The sequence below is a fragment of the Montipora foliosa genome, unplaced genomic scaffold (genome assembly GCF_036669935.1).
Source record: "Montipora foliosa isolate CH-2021 unplaced genomic scaffold, ASM3666993v2 scaffold_395, whole genome shotgun sequence".
NCBI lineage: Eukaryota > Metazoa > Cnidaria > Anthozoa > Scleractinia > Acroporidae > Montipora > Montipora foliosa.
In genome coordinates, this window is record NW_027179695.1 from 76,214 (window position 1) to 100,000 (window position 23,787).

Below are 23,787 nucleotides of genomic sequence, written 5' to 3' on the forward strand. Positions count from 1 at the left end.
GATCGATTTCCGGATTGTAAAATTACTTGACTGCAAACCAAACACGGCCTACACGACTTCGCCAAAAAAATTGGCATACAAACATTTAGCCTGTTTACAGTATAAATCAGCATAAACCGTTGCAAGAAGGAACTGCAGTTTCCAAATGGTAGAATGTTCGCATGTAACACGCAAGTTGAAGGGCTGATTTACCGCGATTTTCTCACCAGCAAACGTGCCCAAGACGGTAACTTCGTTTTTATTTGATTTTGTATTCCTGGCTTACAAATATATCACCTGGCCAGACATGTGCAGAGGACATTTGATGAAGATCAACATGAGCACCAGATTGTTGCTGTAACAAATATCTGACACTTAAGACACTGTCTACAGTCGAAGGGTGCTATGAGGATTTTTCCAATGTCTAGGTAGGACAAAAGCTTAAAAACCTGAATCCAGCAGTATATGTCTCAGTAATTTAGAATTAAAAAGTAGTAATTGTGGATTGCAACGCACGCCCAGAATAGCATCATTACAATGAAAAGAATGAATTTTAGTTAGCCTAAGTATAGTTTATTGGCTTTTTACTATCTTCGTTCCGATTCCCAGAAAACAACAAACAAAGCACGTTATGACGCTATCTGTGTGCAGAAATGTCCGAATTTTAATATTTTAGGCCACCGGCTCAGCCGCAAACGTTTGGAGGGCTCCAGGCTCTACAATAAAGAAATGTTAGGTCTCCAAGCAACGAAATGATGGGGCTCCCGGGCTCCGGCCACCTTACCCCCACCTCCCTTTCCTATTTATATTTCTAAAAGGTTGTTGCAATAGGTTTTTGCAGTAAATCCTATGGTTTACAAAATGGTTTATTTCCGATCAGTAGTTCGAAATCCAATAGATGTCGAGTCTAATCCAAAGTTCCAAGGAGATAAACTTAGCACAGCGTGTGTTGAAGGCAAAAACTCGCCTAAATGGTATTTAAAGCAATACTCTTCGTCCTAGCTAGCCGGTCCGGTTTGGTTGGTAAAAGTTCCAAATGAGAGTTTTTCATGTGGGTCCGGCAATGCCTGTGATCACTATGGCTACCGATTTACCACATAAAATCGAGGCGTAATTCCTGCCGGTCCGTTGAAAACCTTGAAATCAACTGGCATCGAAAATGTCATTAAGAAACAACGCGAGAGATCTCGAAAAACAACGAAAATAGTATGCGTTCTCCTCAGGCGCACGCAATAATTTAATGAACTAATTATGAAAGGGAACAGCCTGTTGATGCTTAACGATGAAATTGACGCCAAGGGTCTCTGTTTTGAGTTACTGGAGAAAAGTTGAAGATAATCTTCAAGGATCCCATTTTCACCTGTCGGGATCAATTTGGGAACGCAAAGTAGTTTTCTGTCCGAAACTTTCGCTGCCATCATGCGTGGAACCTTTTTTTGCATAATTTCACTTATTAGCGTTGATATCAGTCGTCTTTAATACTTAAAGACCTATATTCCTGCAGGCAGTTCAAGAGCATCAAAATCAGATCTCGGACCAACCCAGAATCTCCTCCCAGAAGACTGGATACTAGAGAGGAGTAACACCAATAAGGAATCAAATAAAGACCACTTTCTGCATTGTTGCTGCTTTTTCACGTTATAATAACTCGAGCATGCTCAGCCCATTTAGAGTTGACTGAGTTGTCCTTGGAAGGCAGGCCAAAGTGTTTATATTTCAAAATGTTGTCCCTGGATACAGTGTGACCCTACCGGGCTGATAACTCCGCTAACAACTTGTGGCGGTTATTTAACAGGTGTTCAAAAACTCGAGTTCCAAATCATTTTGATTTTGGCCTATCCCACTGTATTAAGGCTGTTCATAGTAGAAAACAGTGCCAAGAAGGCAAGAGCAGTGTAGAAAAACGAGAACTATGTACTTGAAGCCATTCACTTCTAGAATGTCGCGAAGTTAAAACGATTGCTGTACCTTAATGTGCAAATAACTCGGCTGCAGCTGGTTCTCTCTCTTAAAGGTGTAAATATCGGATTTTGGTACACGTTTTATTGAGTCAGTATCTTACAAGAAAAGAAATACTTAAGGGAAATTCTTGAAAACCCTATACAGTTAATTCAGTTCTCCTCGGTCGTGATCACCTGTGGACCCTTCAGACGTTCTCAAAGCCAGAGTGGTATCTCTGAAGAATGAAAAAGAAGGTTGAGCCATGCTCAAGTTGGTCTCCTTTGGGGGTTTAAATCAAATCATCCACGTCATTTTCACACGTGAGAAAAAACGTCTGCATCCAGCGGGTGGGGATGTCTGTTTCCATTGCTTGAAGATCCCAAAGATATGTGGACTGAGAAGAATGAAAACTGCAACTTAATACCGCACAATATATAGTGTCTGCGGGGAACGCAAATAGGACACTGAGCAAAAAAAAAGATGTCAATTTAACTATTGACTGAATTTCATTTGATGTGGCCTCAAGTTTAAGACTACGCACCTACAAATCAAACAATGTTTATTCCTTTTATCTGTATCATCGTTTATTAGTAATAACGGTCGCAAACAATTGTAACATGTAACATAAAGCGTAATAAACACCACTTTTTCATGAAAATCTTTGGGAGAAAAGAATATGTACTAGATTCTGAGCAGAGTAACACTTCTAACTATAATAACGATAATCAACTCCTATTAAAATTATTTCTAACAATTGTATCATCATCTGATAATCGTTTACTTTTCTTGCAAGAGTATACCCTGTGTTAACTTTGACGACCGTTTTAGGTCAATTTCCTGACGAAATTCAACTGACAACTTAGTACCTCCGCTCAGTCGTTAGTCTGTGTTGCCATTGCCTGGCAATGACACCTGTTCCATTGAAAACACGAGATATCCGCATTCATCGCAAAAGAATATTATTACGGACTATGAAAGGCATTAACATTGGTAATTTTGTCCAAAAGAAAATGCTTCTTTCAGGATTCTTCTTGGCTCAAAAACATGACATAGAAAGGGTCGTCGATGCAGATGCCTTTTACCAAACAAATGCCTTGCATGGTGACACTAATAAGCATGTTAAAGACGGTAACCTTATTCAAATGGAAACAACAAAGATCAGAGGTGATTAAAACGTTGTTCAAAATAAAACTACAAACAAAGTAAAATCAGAAACAACCCGCCATATCAGAAGAAGGGTAATACATACATACAGCAGGTCGGTAGTGGCAGCTAAAGAGCTGATGTGGACCTGCTAAACTTAATAATACTATTAAAATCCTACCATATAAACCTACCAATTAAACTACAATACTTTTTAAGATTAAGATACAAACGTTAGTACTAAAGTAAAAACTGCCTATTTACAACAAGAGAAAATAACCTACTAATTTTAGATAGATTCAAAAATTTTTAAGAGGTGTAAACGTTATGAACGAAAGCTTTAGAAAGGGACCCTGAAGTTAACACTGTGACCCCTTTAGAGCTGCCTTTTTAAACTAACTTTACCAGAAGTCAACCTACCGTTTGATTAATCAGTAATAGTCATTTTGCAGAATGTTTTAGCCCAAAATCAAGTTTGAAGATTGTGGCGTGGGTCTTTGTCACGCAATCTCCAAAATTAATACCCCTAAATCCTATGACAGGTGCAAACTCCAACAGAATGATTTTTAAGATACTGGTCACTGCAATGTTTTAAAGATGATCTTAGAAATGTTCTTTATCTCTCTTTTTTTACCGAATTTTACAGCACAAAAACACCTATACATTGCACTTACTCTTTTTTTTTATTGTAAGTGCCTACAATAGATCTCTGAGATACCTAGGCACACGAAGAAAAAAGTGAACATATCTTAACAATTATACAAGTTACAGAAACCGCACTCGGTGACAGCCCACATCAAGCAGCAAAGAGTACAAAATTTTCTTTGTTATTATAAATTATAACGTGAAAGGAAAAGGGGCAAATCTTCTATCCTGGGGGAAAGGCGACGCACTTTGCAAGTTCAAATATACATTCGCCCAATCAAAAGTAAAAGGGAGTGAAGTTTACTGTTGAAAAGGTTAGGTTTTACCGAAGGCTATTATCAAAGAGGGTGTAAAATCAAGGCTATGGGAAAAGGATGACGTTATTCTCACCCATACTGCCCTCCCTAGAAACATTATCTTTGACCGTTCTACGCAAAGTATTAATGGCTGCTAATACGCCATAGAAGAGAGAAAGTCTGACCTGATGTTTTACAGCGTTTAACTTTCGTAGAGGAAAAATTCATGGTTTCATTTTACATTAGATCGCTAACTTTGAGAAGAGAGTCAAGCCAAAGACTCTGATAAAGTAAGTGTTTGTAACAGCAAATGGTACATACATAGCCGCTTCACTCTGACCATAATTGCATTACCTCTCAAGAACTTCGGCGGAATCCGTAACCTTAAAGCTGCATCTTTCCCATGCATATTGCCTCTAAAGAACAAATCTCCACGATAGCCAAAACGTTCCAAATCTAAAAAGAGTTTCAATTTAGCAAGGTTATCTGGATCGATCAAGATATTTCCTTATTCAGCTCACCTTTAGTGCCTGGGCAACGAGTTTTATATCAATCATCTTTGACCGCTAATTGCTCATACTCACTAAGCATGAAATCCCGTTTAATTTTGTTCCCTTTGCCACTCAACAAATATTGACTGAACAGACCATTTTAAATCTCATCAACCACAGAGTGGTGTGTTGGCAAAGGGGACAAAATATAGGTAAGTTTAGAAACTATCAGACCTTTTAAAACAGAAATTTTTCCAAGCAAGGACAAACGGCAAAGTTCCCAGCAGCCTAGGGCTCTTGTGACTTCTGCTAATTTTTCGTCGTTATTAGCCATTCATGTTGTTGTGGGGTCAGTGTATAGATCGCCAAACACCCAATGTTTTAAATTTATTTCTTATCCACGTAAAATCTTTTTTTCGGGCAAAAATTAAGTTTCCTCGTGAATAACTTTTGAACCGATCCAAAGGGCTGACGTATTCTTTATTAGTAAAATCCAACTAGTGGTCTATTATCAATGCTGCGTTCTGATTGGTTGAGCTACTAGTAGGCGAAAGGCGCCGGCTTTGAAAACCAAAACAACAATTAAAGTCTAGCTTTAACTAGCGAAAGATGTTTTGTCTCGATATTTTTTGACCAACTAGTTGGATTTTACTAAAACAATTATTCCTCTCGCCCTCATGGCCTCTGAGTCAATAGCCCATGCGGCCTTCGGCTTCATGGGCTATTGACTCAGAGCCCATTCGGGCTCGAGGAATAATTGTTAAATAGCCTCGCAAAGGGCAATACCCAGGCTGTTCAAATGTGCTGGCGATTCCTTTGAGATAATTTTACTTGGATAATGGACAATAATCTGAATGTGAAAAAAAAATTAAAGACAGTTGCAAAGAATATAGGAAAAAGTTTGTGAAGATTTTATGAGCACCGTAAGTTGGGTTGTCATTAATGTTTTAAAGCAACATCAATTTTGCTTTAAGGAAATTCTTGTTTCCTATTTCATATTTCATACAAAGGTGTGCTGTGTGTTAGACAGCAATAACAACAACAGAGTCATGTCCAAATTTTGGCAGACCGGATGTTTATAAAATTTGCCAGTCACGCTGGCATGGAATGAATGATGCCATTCTGTGATATGCCGAGCTGCCCACATTGGACGCCGGGATCAAGAAAAAAAGGGAATTTTAGTTGAAATCACGGAAAAAATTACATCGAGACCTTCTTAAGAGCCTGGCAAAGGCATCTGGATGATTTTTATGGCAAAATATGGCAATCGTAAACGATGTTATTTTCAAATAAAAGTGAAATTGTTTCTTGTGTGAACATCATTAGTATTCTACGTAGCTTGCCGTTAACTTATTTTTCACTCTCAAAATTACCTCCAGTACCCACTTTTTTCATAGAATATGCTTTTAGAAAGATGTTAATGTCTTCTGAGACGACACTTTTCGATTCGGGAGCATTGTCTGAAAAGAAATTTATCACTTCTGGTGTCGCGTGCATTGCCCGGGTTTGCCCAAAAATATGACCTTTTATCACCTCGCTACCAATTTCTGTGAAAATTGAAAGCATGATTGCAAGCGAATGGAGAAAGAATATTTAATATAAATAAAAATTCCTGTGTTTTGCATGAGAATACGGCGAAGAGGTAAATAAGCCCTTTTTCCTCTTGCGTTGCGTATGGGATGTTTGTCTTATGCAAATTTTGACAGACAATATTAAATCAGAAAAAAATTCAAACAATCTTTATTTTGAGCTTTCAACACAATTTGTCACTTAAAAAAAGAAAATATCTAATAAAATAGTATTTTGATAATAAAAAGCAACTCGGGAAAACCTCGACCCGTTTCTGAAGGCCGTCGAGATCGCGGTTCGTAAGATCACGTGACGTGGTCTTTTATCTTTCTTTCAGTCTTACATCAACCATTACATTGTGCTTTACTGGCTATAAATAGCCGCCAAGCATATGAAGCCTTAAAGTGCTACTATGACCAAAAATCAATAATAATTTTTCTTTGTATTGTATTGTATTTTTCCCAGGAGCCCATGAGTAGGAGCTTGCCTTTGTCAACCTTTGCCCGTCTTTCTATTTTTAGAACCAACCCTTCAGCAAGAGACTCACATTTACATCAATTTACATCAATTCGCACAATTTGTGTACATTGTTTTTGTTATTTTTGTCTTCGTTAGACAATGACTTTATTCTGATTGGCCATTTTAAACAGTGCGTGCAGTGCCGAACAACTCGTGGCGTTCTAAAAATAGAAAGATACGGGCAAAGGTTGACTCAAGGATATAGTGCATATGGAGGCTCCGACTCATGGGCTCCTGATGCGATAAATTTTGGTTATGACGTCACGTACTGACTGTCGGGGTGGAGGTGGGGAGGCAGGACAGCCTCTGGGGACCGGAGTGTTCGGGCAATTTTCCTTGGCGGGAAATCGTGTGGCAGCGTTGCATTGGTAACTGAGGTTCGAGAGGGTTTTTCGTTGCTATGGTGTTTGTGCAGCGATGAAAGATACCAAAGAAGGATATTTCATAGTGTAGGCAAACTATAAATATCTTTGCAACTCTATTGTTGGGTAATACTTTAAGGGCGCTTATGACGTCATATATGTTACCAAAGTTGGTGACCTTCCGTTTTTATTTCTTTGTTACAAATCTCCCTAAATTCTTTAACTTCTTAGAGTGTATGACAAAACTTTATCTTTTAGAATTTAGCATACATCGAAAAAGGCATTTTATAGGTTACAGAAAATTGTACTGGCTGACTTTCCCCGAAACCTTTTATACTTGGAGTGCCATCGCGAATGATACGTGCATGCAAAAAATCAAGATAAAGAAAAATCGAGATAAAGACAATTTTGTTCTTCTTCTCATGGGCTCCTGATTTTTCCTAATTAATGGTCTGCCATTACCTACTTTAAAATCCTGAGAGAGCTGGATCGAGGATAAGATGACGTCAAAGACTCACCAGTTAAAAATGCAATGTGTGTGCACGCGCCTAAATCAATATGCAGCGCGAGAGTTTCGAGCTTTCAGACTTTTAAACTCGTGTTTTCCATGTATAATAAGCTGCGTTCACACGCTGTTGATTTTTAAGCTGGTCAGTCTCTGACCTCATCTTATCCTCGATCCAACCCTCCGAGGTCCAATCGGTCAGTCTTGAACGTGAGTGATGGCGAACTGTGGAATCCAAAACTTGCACTCAAAGAAAACAGCCCAGTCAGGTGTCAAGCAAACACGCTTTCAAAATCTAAAGGGAAGAGGGAAGTGAATTTTTGTTATCAAAGTAGCACTTTAAAATGAAATTGAAAGTTCGAGAGCTCAGGCAAATACATGACGAGCGAAAAAGATAATGGCTAGATAGTTTTTAGCACTTTAAACCTCCCAGCCGATAGGCTATATTTGCTCAAGTTGTTAACAATAGATAAGGAATCAAAAGTTGTTTACAAAAATTATTAACATATCAGTTATTCCGAATTAATCACAATTTTAATTAGAAAAACAAATGAAAGTTTTCATCCAGGGAAAGGCTCTCGTTCACGGAGATTATCTTTGTCTTCTTCCCTGAAATCAGTGCATGGATTCATAGTATCTATGATGGATTTGACAGAAAAGCTAATAATTTATTGTTGTCGGAGATTGGATGACAAGAATTTCTGTCGCAATCGGAAATTCAATGACCTCGTTGAAAATTTTGTTCAGCTTCATACTTTTAAAGAACGAGGTATAGTGTGGAGTGCAATGTTTCGTGATGTTGACTTTCGCCTCGTGTCTTAAAAAACGACTAATGTTACATGTGTAGCGCGCTTCTATCTCCTCATGGCCTTAAGAACGACGTATATTTCACGTGTAGCGTGCGCTTGTTTCGCCTCATGGCTGAGATTTTTTCTGTCACGCGCGAACTGACTTCCGAGAGTCCGATTGACTCTTGCCAGGAAGAGCTGTCTCCATCGGATCCGATCGAATCTGTTTGCCAACTTTTTCAACCCCACTCGCTCCCGTTAACCCTTACTTCCGGTACCACAGATCAAGCGCCATGCACCCATTTCCGGTTCCGGTTGCGATCGGACTCAATCCGCATGCGAGTGATTAATTCGGAATAACTGATATGTTATTTATTTATGAAAATAAGTAAGTAAAAACAACATTGTAGGATGTTTAACAAACCCAAAAAATTATCTCTAATCCAGCAAGAACTTGACAGTTCGCCGAACGTCCGGCTTGGTGTGCGCTGGCAATGTCACTGAACCACCGAAGCCATCATCAACCTTTAGAAGTAAAATTAGGATATTTGATAAATGGAACGTTTTCTTTTCACTCGGTCACACAATTACTCGCCAAAAATCTACTCGATTGAATCCCCTGAGTAATAAAGTACATGTATGATTGTATCGATCGTATGGCGGCGATTATATGGAAATTGTGATCGAGATAGAACGATCGCCGCAGAGTAATTTTCATATAATATTATTACTGACTCGCGGCAGCCCGATCGATTCTTGCCTCGGCAACCCATCTCCATCGGATTCGATCATTTTTTAAAATCATTTCATTTAACTAATTTAACAAATTAGAAAAATACATATATATACAACCCGCATGTAGCAACGATAATCGGGGCGGGTTGTATAGCTTACAATAAAATTCACTAAAATATATTATTATTAAAATCAGGCAAGTAAATAAATAAATAGAATAAATAGGTATACACATATATTCACAAATAGCTACGATTTACATGAGAAGAGCAAGAACCTATAATAAGACATGGAACATAAGGAATAAATAATAATAGCTACTAGAGTTTGATTAATGATAATTATAATAGTTTTAAACATTAAAGTAGGGACATCAACATAATCATCCTCATTACCAAGTACTGCAAGTAAAAATTGATGAATCTTATTTTTGAAAGGTTTTTTCCTAAGTTTTTGAGCGTCAGGCTTCAGGCAATTCCAAAACTTAGCTCCGAAAATGGAAAACGAAGTAAGTTGAATTCTCAGTCTTGATTTATTAACATATAAATTACCAGCACCAGAAAATCTAGTGTTATATGTATGAACGTCAGATGAGCAGGTAAAAACATCACAGATATTCTGAGGCGCAGAATTGGTAGATATGTCGTGCATAAGAGAACATACTGTTTCAAAATAAAGCATATTGAGGGGTAAGACATTAGCAGAGACAAACAAAGGAATAGCATGAGATCTATTACCAGCAAAGAACATTAGCCGAAGAGCTCGCTTTTGTAAGTTAAAGACCAATTCCGTAGTATGTTTATAGGAAAATCAGAGATCGGTAAATTTGGATTATAGTATTTAGAGGGACAGAGTGTCTTAATCGTGATATAATTCCAACAACCCTACTAATTTTAGAGGCAATGTAGTCGATATGATACTTTCAAGTTAAGTTTTTATCGATGAGCACACCCAGGAACTTTGCATAATCTTTGCATTCAAGAAAAGTATCACTATTTGAGGCATCATTGTATATCCTAATATTGATCTGATAGCTAAGATTTTTTTGTGATGGCCTAAAGACGACAAAATTGGACTTTTTTGCATTTATGGTCAGCTTATTTGCATTCAACCAGTCACAGACTTTCTGCAATTCGATGTTGGTTACACTTTCTAGTGACTTCAAATCCTTGTCAGCATACAGCAGGTTTGTATCATCAGCAAATAAATAAAAAGAAAGCTTCCTAGAAGAATTATAAATATCATTAATATAAATCAAGAAAAGTAGAGGGCCCAGTACAGAGCCTTGTGGGACCTCTGTTAGCACATTTTTTTAGAAGATATTTGTTTATCGATTTGAGTAGTTTGGACACGGCCATTTAAGTAGGATGGAAACCAATCGTTTACCGGGCCCCTTATACCGTAATGATATAGCTTGCTCAGAAGAATTGAATGATCCACAGTATCAAAAGCCTTTTAAAGTCGAGGAAAATAGCGCAAGTGAACAATTTGTTATCCATATTGCTTTGGATCGAATTAACAATATCCAAAATTGCATGCTGAGTTGACATATTTTCACGAAAACCATACTGGCCATTGTACAGAAGTCCATTTACATAAGAATTTAATCTATTATAGATAACTTTCTCAAAGAGCCGATTCAAAAGCGAAAGAAGAGAAATGGGACGGTAGTTACTTGGGTCCGTTTAATTGCCACCCTTGAAGATGGGAATAACTTTTGCATGCTTTAATTTAGATGGATATTGTCCTGTTAAAACGGAATTATTCATTATTTGTGCCAGTTGTAGAGAAAGTACATTACTGGAAGATTTCAATATGCGAACAGGACAGGAGTATAAGCCATGTGCTTTGTTAGTAGGGAGAAGCAAAATTTCAGTTTCGAGTTCCATGGAAGTGACTGACTCAAAGAAGAATGAACTAGATGAATTAACAGCAGGGAGATAATCACTGAAATGATGATTAGCAGGAGGTACTGATGCCGCAAGTGTTTGACCCACGGAAGAAAAGAATTCATTGAGCACATTAGGAAGCGCAGCAGTAGGTTTACATCTTTCATTATTTCGGCCGATGAGATGATTAATCCCAATCCAAGTTTTTCTGACATTTGTCATATGATCATTGAAATAGGAATGATAATACGACTTCTTACTGCATCGAACGAGTGTAAGTATTTTATTGCGCCTAATGTTTATATTTTTCATAATTTCCAGAGGCAAACAGAGCATTTTTTTACTTTTATTGACTTACGTATTCCCCTGGTAATCCAGGGTTTAGAAAATTGCTTGGCTTTGCGTTTTGATAAAGGCCGAAGGGGCGCTTGCTTGTTTACTATTTTGTTGAGGCTGTTAAAAAATTTACAAAAAGCCAACATTTGCATTATCTCCACAGTTTCTCATGACCAAATCCCAGTTGATCTCGGATCTCGGAGCTGGGGTTTGCCTTACATGCGTCGTTTCGTCGAGCCATAACAGCTTCCGTCGACAATCTTCTGACAAACATGCGGCAGTCCGATGGATTCTTGCCACGGCAACCCGTCTCCATCGGGTCCGATGGAGTCCGTTTGCCGAAAATTTCCATCCCTCCTCAACTATACTTTGCTGTATATTTACTAAGTCTCTTGCGAACTGACATGCGGCAGTCCGATGAACTCTTGCCACCGCAACCCGTCTCCATCGGATCCGATGGAGTCCGTTTGCCGACATTTTCCACCTCTCCTCAACTATACTTTGCTGTATATTTACTAAGTCTCTCGCGAACTGACTCGCGGCATTTCGATGGATCCTTTCCACGGCAAACCGTCTCCATCGGATCCGATGGAGTCCGTTTGCCGACATTTCCACCCCCTCCTCAACTGGACTTTGCTGCATATGTGATGCAAGTCTCTCGCGAACTGACTTCCAGGTTAGTCCGGTTGCTCATTACTCAAGAGAGCAAAATTATGACAAAGGCAACAGAAACCAGACCACGTACAAGGGAGTCGTGTAGGCCTGTAAACTCTTTTTAACAATTGAAAATCTAAACACCTTATGACACACAAACACAGACTTGCGAATCATCGCAAATCACAATGCTGACAAGCACAAAAGCAAAAGAAATGGCTAATAAATGTTAATTTTTTTTACTTTCTGAATGTTTTGGGTTAGATTAAAGCGATATATTGTTGATGATGTAATTTCATGACACTCAAAAGTCAATGAATTGCAGCAACGAGATCGAAGTTGCAAGTCATTTATTGATTCTTCATTATCAACATCCACAACAACAGATAGCTGTGCGCCTTTCTCAAATAGCTCCCAGTCATTGAATGCATTCAAAATAGCTTCATCCAAACACAAAACGCTGCACCAAGCATGGTACAAAATGCTGACAACAACATTAGTGAGGATGATTCCAAACGAAACAAATAGTTGAATATGAAATTGCATTACAGATCGAAATACACAGAAATTCAGTAATAGGAGGACACAAAAAGTCAATAATTCAAATGGACAGAAAATTCACCTTCTTTTTCATAAGTTTAACTAAATGCATCCGGTTCAGCATACTATCTTTCTGCGCCTCGATGACATCAGTACTGACTTTGTGCTCACCAACTTTCTTCTCCTGGAGGCTTTCAAAGTTTTGTGGAGTATTTGGTTTCAAAACAGTTTATATCAGTGTAATTCACATCATGATTCTCATACATTTGCTCATTTAGTGCACATTTGATCTCAATATCTTTGAGTTCGCGGACCGACCCGGGCCAATGGCATCTTTTAGTGTGGGTCTACCGCGAACGGCGTGTGCATAAGTGAGTAGTTTGAGCGTTCAAATGGCGACAAAAGACGTATTGTCAAAGGGTACAAACTTTACCACAATTTGATCGCGCAGGAAAGGCAAGGAAACGGTTCACCCTGGGTGCTTTCCATTATGCCTGACCATCAGGTCGGAGACCAGTGGAACTAACCAAGGAAAAAGAAAACGACAATTTTCTTCAAAAGTGAATTTCCAACCGGACTGAAGCGTTTTATTTACGTTTCAACCAAAATTTCGGTTACATCACAGTGAAATAGGACTGGAAACGAGAATTTTTGTAAATGGAACGGCACGTTTCGGTCGGACCGGACCAACCGGTCAAAGAGGACCACCTCAGGAGGTGGAGGTCCAAATATTCCGGTCGGACTGAACCGAAACGGACCTTTCCATTTGACTTCAGACCGAAATTTCCGGAAATTTTGGCTTAGTGGAAAGCACCCCCTCAATCACGTGATCCTCCTGGCTGTCAACAAGGAAGGCATTATGCTGAGGATCGAAATCTTCCAATCATGATCAGCTATTTCATTTCCCAGGTCAAGTGGTTGCTGACACCGTAAATGTTCTCCATTCCGCAAACATAACTGGTCACGTTCTCGAGATGATACACAGAAGGCGTAACCACAGATTCAGAAGGAACAGAAATGGGTTGTTTTAACTCTGTACTGCCGCAGAGAAAATCTAAAAGCTGATAAACATTACCGAAAAATGAAACTTTAGAGACGCCGTTGTCCTGTCTCGGAGCAGGACAAATTTTTGTCAGGCGTGAAATTCTGACAGATTTCTCAACTTACACGCCATGATTTGAAGGAAAATGTCAATCAAAAAATTTAATCTGTATTTTTAATCGGAGGATTTGGTATTCATTTCCGTGTGATTGACACTTGTGGTTGACAAACATTTTGCTGTGTCTCAGTGCGGCCACGCTTGACAAATTGAAAATTTGGCAGGGAAAAATTTTGTCGAGATTTTTGGAAGGGCTAAACAAATTTTGTTAGTCCAGTGCGTCCGAAGCCAAAGCCTAAAAACGGCAAAGATCAGAGGCAGCTCCCCCTGTGTGCACTAAATAAGTTTAACGAAACTTTAGGATGTCTAAACAAATATTCCACATATGCAAATTAGTTGTCCTTGGATAATACATAACGCTATTCACAAATCCAGAAAAATCTCACAAAAACCTTTTCCAGCCAAAGATAATTTTGTTGAAACAAACAACATATTTGCTATTAGAGACAAAAAAATACTTCCCATTTCATTACGTGCGTGCAAACAAGCTGCCAATACACTCCGTGTCAAAAATGCAACTAAATAAATTTCCCACCAGTGTTCAGCATCAAATACTTTTCTTGAATAATGAAGCAAAAAATGGGCAACAAGCTTTCTTTCAAATAATTTTTGACTAACAAGAATGAAATTTCCAATTGTTACCGGAAGACTGTGCAGAATTGTACTTGTACATGTTCATTGCCGTGACTTTAACATCTTCAGTTTCCACGGCCTGCTCCCGTCTGACCTTGTAGTTCAGTCGGTAGAGCGGCGGAGATCTAACCCGAAGGTCGTGGGTTCAAATTCCCACCCTGGTCAGAGTTTTTCTCTGTCCTTGTGAGGGCCCATTTCCATCGGTAGGGCTAACGCTCACACGTTTCATATGGGATAGAAATCTAGCACTTCATGTTACACTACACTCTATTCAGTTAACAGAAATCACAGATCTATTTAACCTGTCTTTGTTAAACCCATAAGTTACTAGAGAATTTTCCATTTGATTTCAGTGTTGTAAGAAAAAAAAACCACACTTGGTACAATATGAGAACTACAGCTCACTTTGATTACGGCTCGACGGGCGAAAGATTGTTGGCGAAGTCTATTACTCGTCGCTTTTAAGATTCCAGATATCTATTTTTCACCGCCTGTCTTGTTTATCCAATTGACTTTCCATTATTGAGCTCCATAAGGGTATCATTATTTTGTTTAAAGATCCACTAAAACGCCATTCGCATTACAAGGACTTCCGACGCCATTGCAGGTTAAGTTAAATATGCTACTGTGTCCACCGCATAAAATCTACCCATTTCTAATACCCCCTCAAACTTACCAAGCATACGCACAGAAGACTCTACGCACATAGACACTACTTAGCAGGGGAGGGTATGACACGCCGATTGTAGCAATATTCAATAATTTGTTATACATTCAATTCAGTATTTATATTTTTATATATTTTTTTATTTTTTGAATTTAATATCTATATTTATATCATATTTTTTAAATCCATTTAATTTAATATTTCTATATTTATTTTATTTAATCGGTCTATATCCATTTAATTTAATCCCTAAAAATTCATTCAATTCAATCCATCAAAATATTCATTTAATCTCAGGGACTGTGTCAAGCCATGGGAGTAGAAAGATAAGGGCCTGGACAAGAGTCATTGCAAATACAATATGGCGGACGAGGAAGGTTTTGATATTGGAAGAGACCTGCCGGTGTTTTTAGCCTCAGTTTTAGATAAAACGGAATATATTGGCCAAAATGATGAGGGCGAAGGGGCTGCCGAAGCGCATGCGGGAGTTATCGATCAAAGTATCAGGATGCTTAGATCGATAGGAGATTGTCGTGATATTGGAACAAGTGACAAAGAGGAGCTGGATTCACTTGCAGAAGTTTTTGCGCACTTGTTATCATCTTTAAATCATCACATCGCAATTAAGTCTGTCACCCCAGAAACTGTTGCTGAAAATTGTTTTGCCTCAGGAAAAGAGGAAAAGGAAACTCCTGGAAGACCACGTTTTAACATTCCTGCTGAGATGTTGGAAGAATTGGGTGAATTGGGATTCAGTTGGATTAAGATTGGAGAAATGTTGGGTGTTTCGAGGTGGACGATACACAGGAGAGTAGAAGAATATGGTTTGCAAAACATGACAGGATTTCATCATTTGCCTGACGAGGAACTAGATGAGATCGTAAGAAGCTTCATTTCCGATCATGGACGAACTACTGGACAGGGCTATGTTGGAGGTTACATAAAAGCACGTGGCTTGAGAATCCAAAGAAAAAGGATAAGAGAAAGCATGGCAAGAGTGGATCCACAGAATACTGCACTATGATGGGGTGTTGTTGTTTCACGTAGGATTTATCAGGTACCATGGCCAAACTCCCTGTGGCATTTAGATGGACATCATGCACTAATACGCTGGAAAATTATTATTCACGGATGCATAGATGGCTTTTCAAGAAGAATAATGTTTCTGAGATGTAATTCAAACAATCTTGCAGAAACTGTACTTGTTCTGTTCCTAGATGCCATAAAGCATGATGGAAACCTTTGGCCATCAAGAATAAGAGTGGATAAGGGTGTTGAAAATGTCCTGGTGTGTGATGCCATGGTTCAAGCTAGGGGGGAGGGAAGGCGCAGTTTTATTGCTGGTCCCTCTACACACAACCAGCGCATCGAAAGATTATGGAGAGATGTCTTTAGATGTGTATGTCACTTTTATTACTATCTATTCTATGCTTTGGAGTCCACTGGTACCCTCAAAACAGATAATCCAATAAATGTGTTTACTCTTCTCTTAATCTTCATTCCAAGAATCAACAAAGCACTTGATGAGTTTGTGAAGCCTTTAAATCACCGCAAAGTACGTACACAGGGAAACTGGTCACCATACGAGATGTGGGCAAATGGGATGTTCCATGCAGACAATCCACTAGCACATGGACTGCTAGACAAAGAGCCACCTGATATGGAAATATATGGATATGACCCCCAGGGACCATCTCCCACTGGGAGTGATAATCATGTTGTCATTGACCCTGTGGATATTAGCCATGTAGATTTACTGAAGCCATTTGTTTTGGAACATCTGGATCCACTGAGACCGTCAACTGAAATGGGTGCAGATATCTATACCGAAGCTTTAGACCTTGTATTGCAGAGACTTGAAAAACTTGCTGATTCTGGAGCATATGTATCACAATAATATTATTATTGGAGCATTGCTTTATTAATATTCCCTTGAACTTTATCAACATCTCCTAAGAACTCAAGTCTTAATAGTTAATAGATAACCCTTACTGAGCAATGAAAATTTTACAACAGGAACAACAGGAAAAAATTGTGTACAAGTTCTTTTAACAATGCAACATTTGCATGAAAGGCAGCAAATAATAGTCTTAAACTGTGCACTTACGAGTTCTGTTATGATCCTTATTCATCAAATTTTAACACTTTAATTTTAACAGTCTATACCATCAACTTAAGGTGGCTAGTAGCAGTTTCCAGCAATGGAGAAATGGATTTGGTTAGAGCCTGGTGTTTTCCAGGGCATGCTGATTGCTAACATTGGCTTTTACAGATCAGTGTAACAAATTATGTTTAATGCTTTCATCACCACAGCTGGTTTTGCACATTTAACCTGTCCTATTTGTTATCCCATATTAATTTTTTTCTTAATTTTAGGACTTATGCTTTTTTTATGGCTCAATTTTTAAATATTATCCTTTTGAATCTGACTTAACTTTTAAAAAACTACCGTACCTGTACTTAGTACTTACCTCATCTGTAGTCAAGGGCTTTCTCACCTCAGCCACTAGAAACTGAATTTGTGGTGTCTTTGCAAAACCAAGGAGTGGTTCTTCACTTGTTCCAGTGACAAATTCAAGGATGTTTCCAAGGGTGACAACTCTGCGGCCACTTGATACATCTCTAACATATTTCACGAATTTGCTGTAGATAGCTCTTTCATGAATGAGCATGTTGGATCCTTCTTCTGAAAAGTCTGGTTTCAACAAGAACAAAAGATGTCGAACTGATAATGCTAGATGACCTCAGAAGATAAAAACCAAACATAGGAATTATCAGGAAGTATACCACATTTGAGCTCTCTGACACAAGGAGAAAGTTCCAGATCTTCAATAAAAATGGCCTGCACTATTTCTTCAGGTATGCACACGGGCAACTGGCCATTTTGAAGTAGAACAATACAGACCATTTGACCAATATAGTAGTAATCATCAGACATATGCTCTTTGTGGCCATTATCACAGTAGGTGTCTTTGATCTTTTGATTGCATAGTCTGATCCATTCCTTGCGAGGCCCACCGCTGTCAACAGCTTGCTCACCATAAAACTGAACTTCAAATGTGACCCTTGGATCAGTTACATGATTTAGTTCCTCAAATGTAGTTTCAAGAATATTATGTCTGTCTACAGTTATGAAATTCATCTCTCCTTCAAGGACTTGTGATGAATTGGTTACCTCTAAAGGTCTCCCAGAAATGATTTTCTTGTGCAGATATCTAAGGATCTCCGTTGGTTCTATTATGTCTGGTGGAAACTCATTCTCGACGGGCGATAGATTGTTGTCGAAGTCCATTACTCGTCGCTTTTGAGATTCCAGGTGTTGGTTTTTCACCGCCTGCCTAGTTTATCTAACTGACTTTCCATTATTGAGCTCCATAAGGGTATATTTTGTTTAAGGACCCACTAAAACGCCATTCGCGTTACATGACTTTCGACGCCATTGCAGGCTAAGTTAATGATTCTACTGTGTCCACCAGAGAAATCTACGCAGTTCCAATACCCTCTCGATCCTAAGAAAATACGCGCAGAAGGCTCTGTGCACCACTTAGCAGGGGAGTGACAGGCAAGACTTTTACCGACACGGAAAAAAAATAAAAGTAAAAAAAATAAAAATAATAAAACAAACAAACTAACTAAACGCAGACCTCGACTGGGTTTGCCATATTGGCAACCCAGTAAAAAACTTAAAAAAAAATAAAAACTAGACGCTCCAAGAGCGTACACTGGGTTGCCTGTGGTACGAAGGGACTGAATTGACTGGTATTAAGGAACGGTCCAGATAAGAACGATAGCAACGACGGCAACGAACATGTTGGAATTCAATTGGTATGCAAAAAGGTGATAACTTTTCTATTGTCTGTACTTACTTCTGATTGGCTTAAGGACGTTCGCGCCAAAATCTTCCTACGGTGAGATTTTCTTCATTTCTCGCCTAGAGTTAGGTCATAAAGTACTTACTCCAAAAATGAAAAAAAAATGGGGGTCACCGACTTTGTTTCGGAGAAAATGGCAGTGGAAAAATGCCTTAATTTCGAGAAATCGCTCATAATAGCGAGATGTAGGCTCATCTGCTCATCCATCGAAAATCATAAAAATAAACTGTTGGAGTGAAAGTTTCCGTGCATAGGTTTTTAGGAGTGAGATTTTTAGATAATTGTATGCCTCTAGGGATGTGGTAAACAGTAGAGTTCATCCTCGACGAGCGTTTTCGTAATCTCTATCCGTTGCAACCACTACCAGAATTCGATGGCACGAGGAAAGAAAATGTTAAAAAAAGATAACTTCTTACGGTGAGAATTTTTTCATTTCATCATATTTTGTAGATAGTAAGTAAAGTAAGTGATTCATGATTAAAAAAATAGGGGTCACCGATGATCTGAACGAGTAAAATCGATGTGATTTTGCAAAGCTCTTGGAAAAGTTGGTTTGTCACGCTTTTGCGTGACCTGTCGGGCAAGGACTGGAACCCAAGAGAGAATCGATCGTTGAAGAGATGAAAGGTTTTTACCGAAAAAAAAACCTTTCTCGAGCATAGCAACGAAGTTTTAAGCAGGGGTCATCTTCATTTGGTTGGTGTTTTGTATAATATCTCTCCATTGCCGTCATGCTCATCCTCTGGAGTGTGTTTTTTTGTGAAATTCAATCGCTGATTGTTTCCACGCAGGTCCCGCACCATTCAAGCGGACGAGGACGAAAATACTGCTCAATTTTCACGAAAGTAAAGGAAAAGAACTTTAAAAACATGCATTCACTTTGAACATAAGTTGGTAGGGTAATAAAAACATTAAAAAGAAACAGCCCCATTAAATTTACGCAACGGTTAGTCCTCGAGTTTTCCAAACTTTCAGCCACTAGTCTACTCGATCAGCTACCTTTTCAAGAGCTTTTCCATCCTCCCGCTCACTTCTCTTTGAAGTTTCATGATGCTTCGGAAATAAATGTGCCATTCTTTTGCCGGCCTGGAATTTTTTCCTCGGCGTTTTTGTCGCCATGTTATTTTAACTGATGCTTGAAAAATTTGTATGAAAGTCAAGTAGACTAGTGCACGACTGATAAAACCTCGCGAATATCAGTCGTGCAGTAGTCTACTTGACTTTCATAAATATTTTGAATCAATTTTGACTGATCACGATCTTCTCTGATCCAACACTCTGCAAGGCTTATCGTCCACGGTTTTTGCAAAGGTTTTAAAACCTCAACTTCACTAGTGCTCGAAGTAATGCGTGACATATTACAGTCGCGTTACCTGCGCAGTAACGTTGCGCACAAACAATTAGCGCGAACGTCCTTAAACAGCAAACGGTGAACAAAACTTCATAAAGCAGTATTATATTCATCCTTACTTTCCAACCATCTTCCATCTTCCATCTGGTCTCAGTTTAAATGAATTCCACAGAAATCGTATGTGGGGAACATGTAAAATTGTAAACGTTTCTTGGCTTTTGTTTTCAACTCTTGTGATTGGTCAAAATCTTTTCAAAGTGGGCTGTAAATGAATTTTATTGCGTTAACTGCCTTGCTGTAGGTTTATGCATTCTCTGTGTAAAAATGATAACATTCCTATGTGGGGAAAGCCCCGTTGCCGCATAACAAAGGCAATTGCTATCCACCTTACACGGATCATTACTTAAACTGCAGCGTTCCAGGCAATTTTTTTCAAGTCGGGTGTCATTACAGCCATTTAAGGGGTCACCCAGAAGTCGTACCAGCAGAGGCCCTTTGGCTCACACGTTCATACTACGAAACAAATCCTTTTCTGAGGTTAAAAACTTGGCTACCGGCCTATTAATCATTTGTCAGAAAAAAGAAATTCCTGTCCTCTTAAGAAAAAAATAGACACGAATTGCTTACGTGCATGTGGTACTGAAGTAACACAGCACTTTATTCCATATTGTCAACCGAGCTGCGTTTGTCTTCCAGGAGATTTAAGTTGTCTTTGCGTAATATGTAGGTTTAACAGTACACAATATTGTTTTTGGCAGGGGACATTGTGTTGTGTTCTTGGGCAAGACACTTTACTCTCACGGTGCCTCTCTCCACCCAGGTGTATAAATGGGTACCGGCGTAATGCTGGGGGTAACCCTGCGATGGACTAGCATCCCATCCAGGGGGGAGTACAAATACTCCTAGTCGCTTCATGCTACAGAAACCGGAGATAAGCGCCGGCCTGATGAGCCTTCTGGCTCGTAAGCGGAGACTTTACCTTTTTTTTTTACCTTGTATATTGTAGTGCCATGGTAGAAGTCTTAGTTAAATAGCCCCTTGAGAAGACATGTGGTTACTAGCAAAGTACTGAACCCAGAAAGACTGAAGAAAATAAAAGGGAATCGAGAAACATTGGCTTCTGGGCTGACATGTTGATCATTTCCAAGATCCCTCACAACCTCTTTCTACCACAAGTTTAAGCGTGCACTCTGAGCATCCATCAGCTTTGTAATGTAGAAGGTCATTGAAGTTAACCCTGTTTGGCAGGGTTAGTATCTGGATGGGCGACCTAAAGAACATACCACTTCGGAACAGAAGCATTGGACCGAAAATTCTATTTTAACGCTACCAAATGCGGACCAAGCAAGAAACAGATTTTGTTAGCTTGCTTTATGCGAAACAAATATTGATGCAAAAGTAAATAAATAGTGATACACAGTTTTTAGGAAGAGCAGAAGGAAGTTTTCTGAACGGTCGATCGAGAATAAAATATTTTGCCATCAGCAACAACATTTATGACATGAAAACAACATTACTTTTGAACCCCGAATATAAAAAGTTACAATCAGCGACAAACATTTTAGGAGATTTTTGCTATTGTGCTTTTGGCTGCACAAGTAAAGCGCAAAATCGAAAGTGACATCGGATTCAGCGGGCGCCGTGATGAAGTTACCGCGGCGTGTTTACTCGCGAAACAGTGAAGCATCTGTGTCAAATGATGGCAAGATACCGGGTTTTTGTTTTTGTTAGTTTTCTTTTTCTTTCAAGTGTTTTAAAGATTTGACAAGAAATGTGCGAATTCAACACAAAGATCACAATCGCCCAACTCTTCAGGTTTAGAGTCAAAACGGAGAGACGAGGTTATTTATCGCCAGGTAATTCCATCGTTTTGGGGATAGCAGCTACTTTATTATTCATCAGTGTCACTTTCTTTTTCTTGGCCGATTTTGGGGCTCATTTTGTTGAAACTCAAGCAAGCTTCCAACAGCCCTGTTTATTTTCGTGACATTATACCACAAAAATGCTCCCGTATCACATTTCAACCCAGGTATGCAAATTTGTTAAGCTCGAAAATTACACAACATGATACACAAAGGCTGGAAATATCTCGGCAAAATCCTTTTCCAGCGAACAATTAATTGAAACAAACAACATATTTACTATTAGAGGCAAAAAAACCTTCCTATTTTAATTGCGTGCGTGCAAACAAGAGATGCAATTAAATACATTTACAGTTTTGACAGTTCACATCAAACCCTTTTCGACTCGGAACCTTGACCGTAAATAATGAAGCACAAAAGCAACAACAACTTTCATTCAAATAATTCTTCACTGTCACATTTCCAAATATTTTACACCTTTGCAGAGTTGAGTACAAAATACCGGTAAATGTAAATTGTCAGACAACTAAGACGCGACTTGAGTAAACACTGTGATGCATTCTTGTAGGCGTTCGATTCCTTCAATGTTAATTTGGTAATCCATAAAAAAAGTGCTATTTGATTTCTGTGTTTTATATAATACCAAGTTAGTAAAATATTAGAAACAAAGCTCACTTGATATCCAAAGGCGAAAAATGAATTGTTGTCGAAGACCATTACTCGTCGCTTAAAATCCAGATATTTATTTTTCAGCACTTTCTTGCTCATCCAATTGACGATCCATTCTGAGCTCCATGAAGGTATATTTTGTTTAAAGATCCACTAAAACGCCATTCATGTCAATGACTTATTAGTGAAAATTTCCAATTGTTACCGGAAGACTGAGCAGAGTTGAGCACAGGTAAATACAAATAGCGAGACAACTGAGATAACAGATCCACTATATGGATTCCTTCTCTGTCTTTGTTGAACCCATACTGAGTTACCAGAGAACTGTTCATTTGGTTTCAGTGTTGTACAAAACACCACACTTGGCAAAATTTTAGGAAGACAGCTCACTTTGATTACGGCTCGACTGGCGACAGATCGTTGTCGAAGTCCATTACTCGTCGCTTTTAACATTCGACCTCCTGTCTTGTTCAGTATCCAATTCGCTTGCCATTATTGAGCTTCATAAGGGTTAATTTCGTTCAATTATCCACTAAAACGCCATTCGCGTTACATGACTTTCGACGCCATTGCCGGTTAAATTAATCGTTCTACTGTGTCTACCAGAGAAATCTACGCATTTCCCACCACCCTCTCGATCCTAAGAAAATACGCGCAGAAGGCTCTATGCTCAAAGCCACCACTTAGCAGGGGAGTGACAGGCAAGACTTTTACCGACACGGAAAAAAAATTAACTAGACCCTCCGTGAGGGTACACTGGGTTGCCTGTGGTACGTGCACCGTTCCAGACAATTTTTTTCAAGTTGGGGGGTCATTAAGAAGTCATACCAGACGAGGCCCTTTGGCTCACAGGTCCTCACACGTTCGTACGACGAAACAGATCTGTCCTTGCGTAATATGTAGCTCTAACAGTGCACGATATTGTTTTGGTATTGTCTATCACTGTAGTGCCATGGTAGAAGTCTTGGGTAAATAGTCTGAGAAGACACGTGGTTAATAGCAAAGTACTGAACCCAGAAAGATTGAAGAAAATAAATGGGAAGTGAGAAACATATGCTTCTGGGCTGACATGTTGATAAACTTCTTTTCACTACCAGTTTAAGCGTGCCCTCTGAGCATGTGACAGCTTTGTAATACCGAAGTTCACTGAAGTTAATCTCTGTTCAGCGGGGTTAGTGTTTG

At 39.0% G+C, this 23,787-nt stretch overlaps 1 protein-coding gene across 1 annotated transcript; it reads left to right on the top strand.

The window, feature by feature from the left end:
* The first annotated feature begins 16,010 nt into the window (after positions 1–16,010).
* LOC137987925 (uncharacterized) lies at positions 16,011–16,748 on the top strand. The gene has a single exon (XM_068834009.1). The coding sequence runs from the start codon at positions 16,011–16,013 to the stop codon at positions 16,746–16,748; it is 738 nt and encodes a 245-aa protein (XP_068690110.1).
* Positions 16,749–23,787: the final 7,039 nt, after the last annotated feature.

Coding starts and splice junctions, on each gene's coding strand:
- LOC137987925 (XM_068834009.1), top strand. CDS start 16,011: ATGTTTCTGAGATGTAATTCAAACAATCTTGCAGAAACTGTACTTGTT.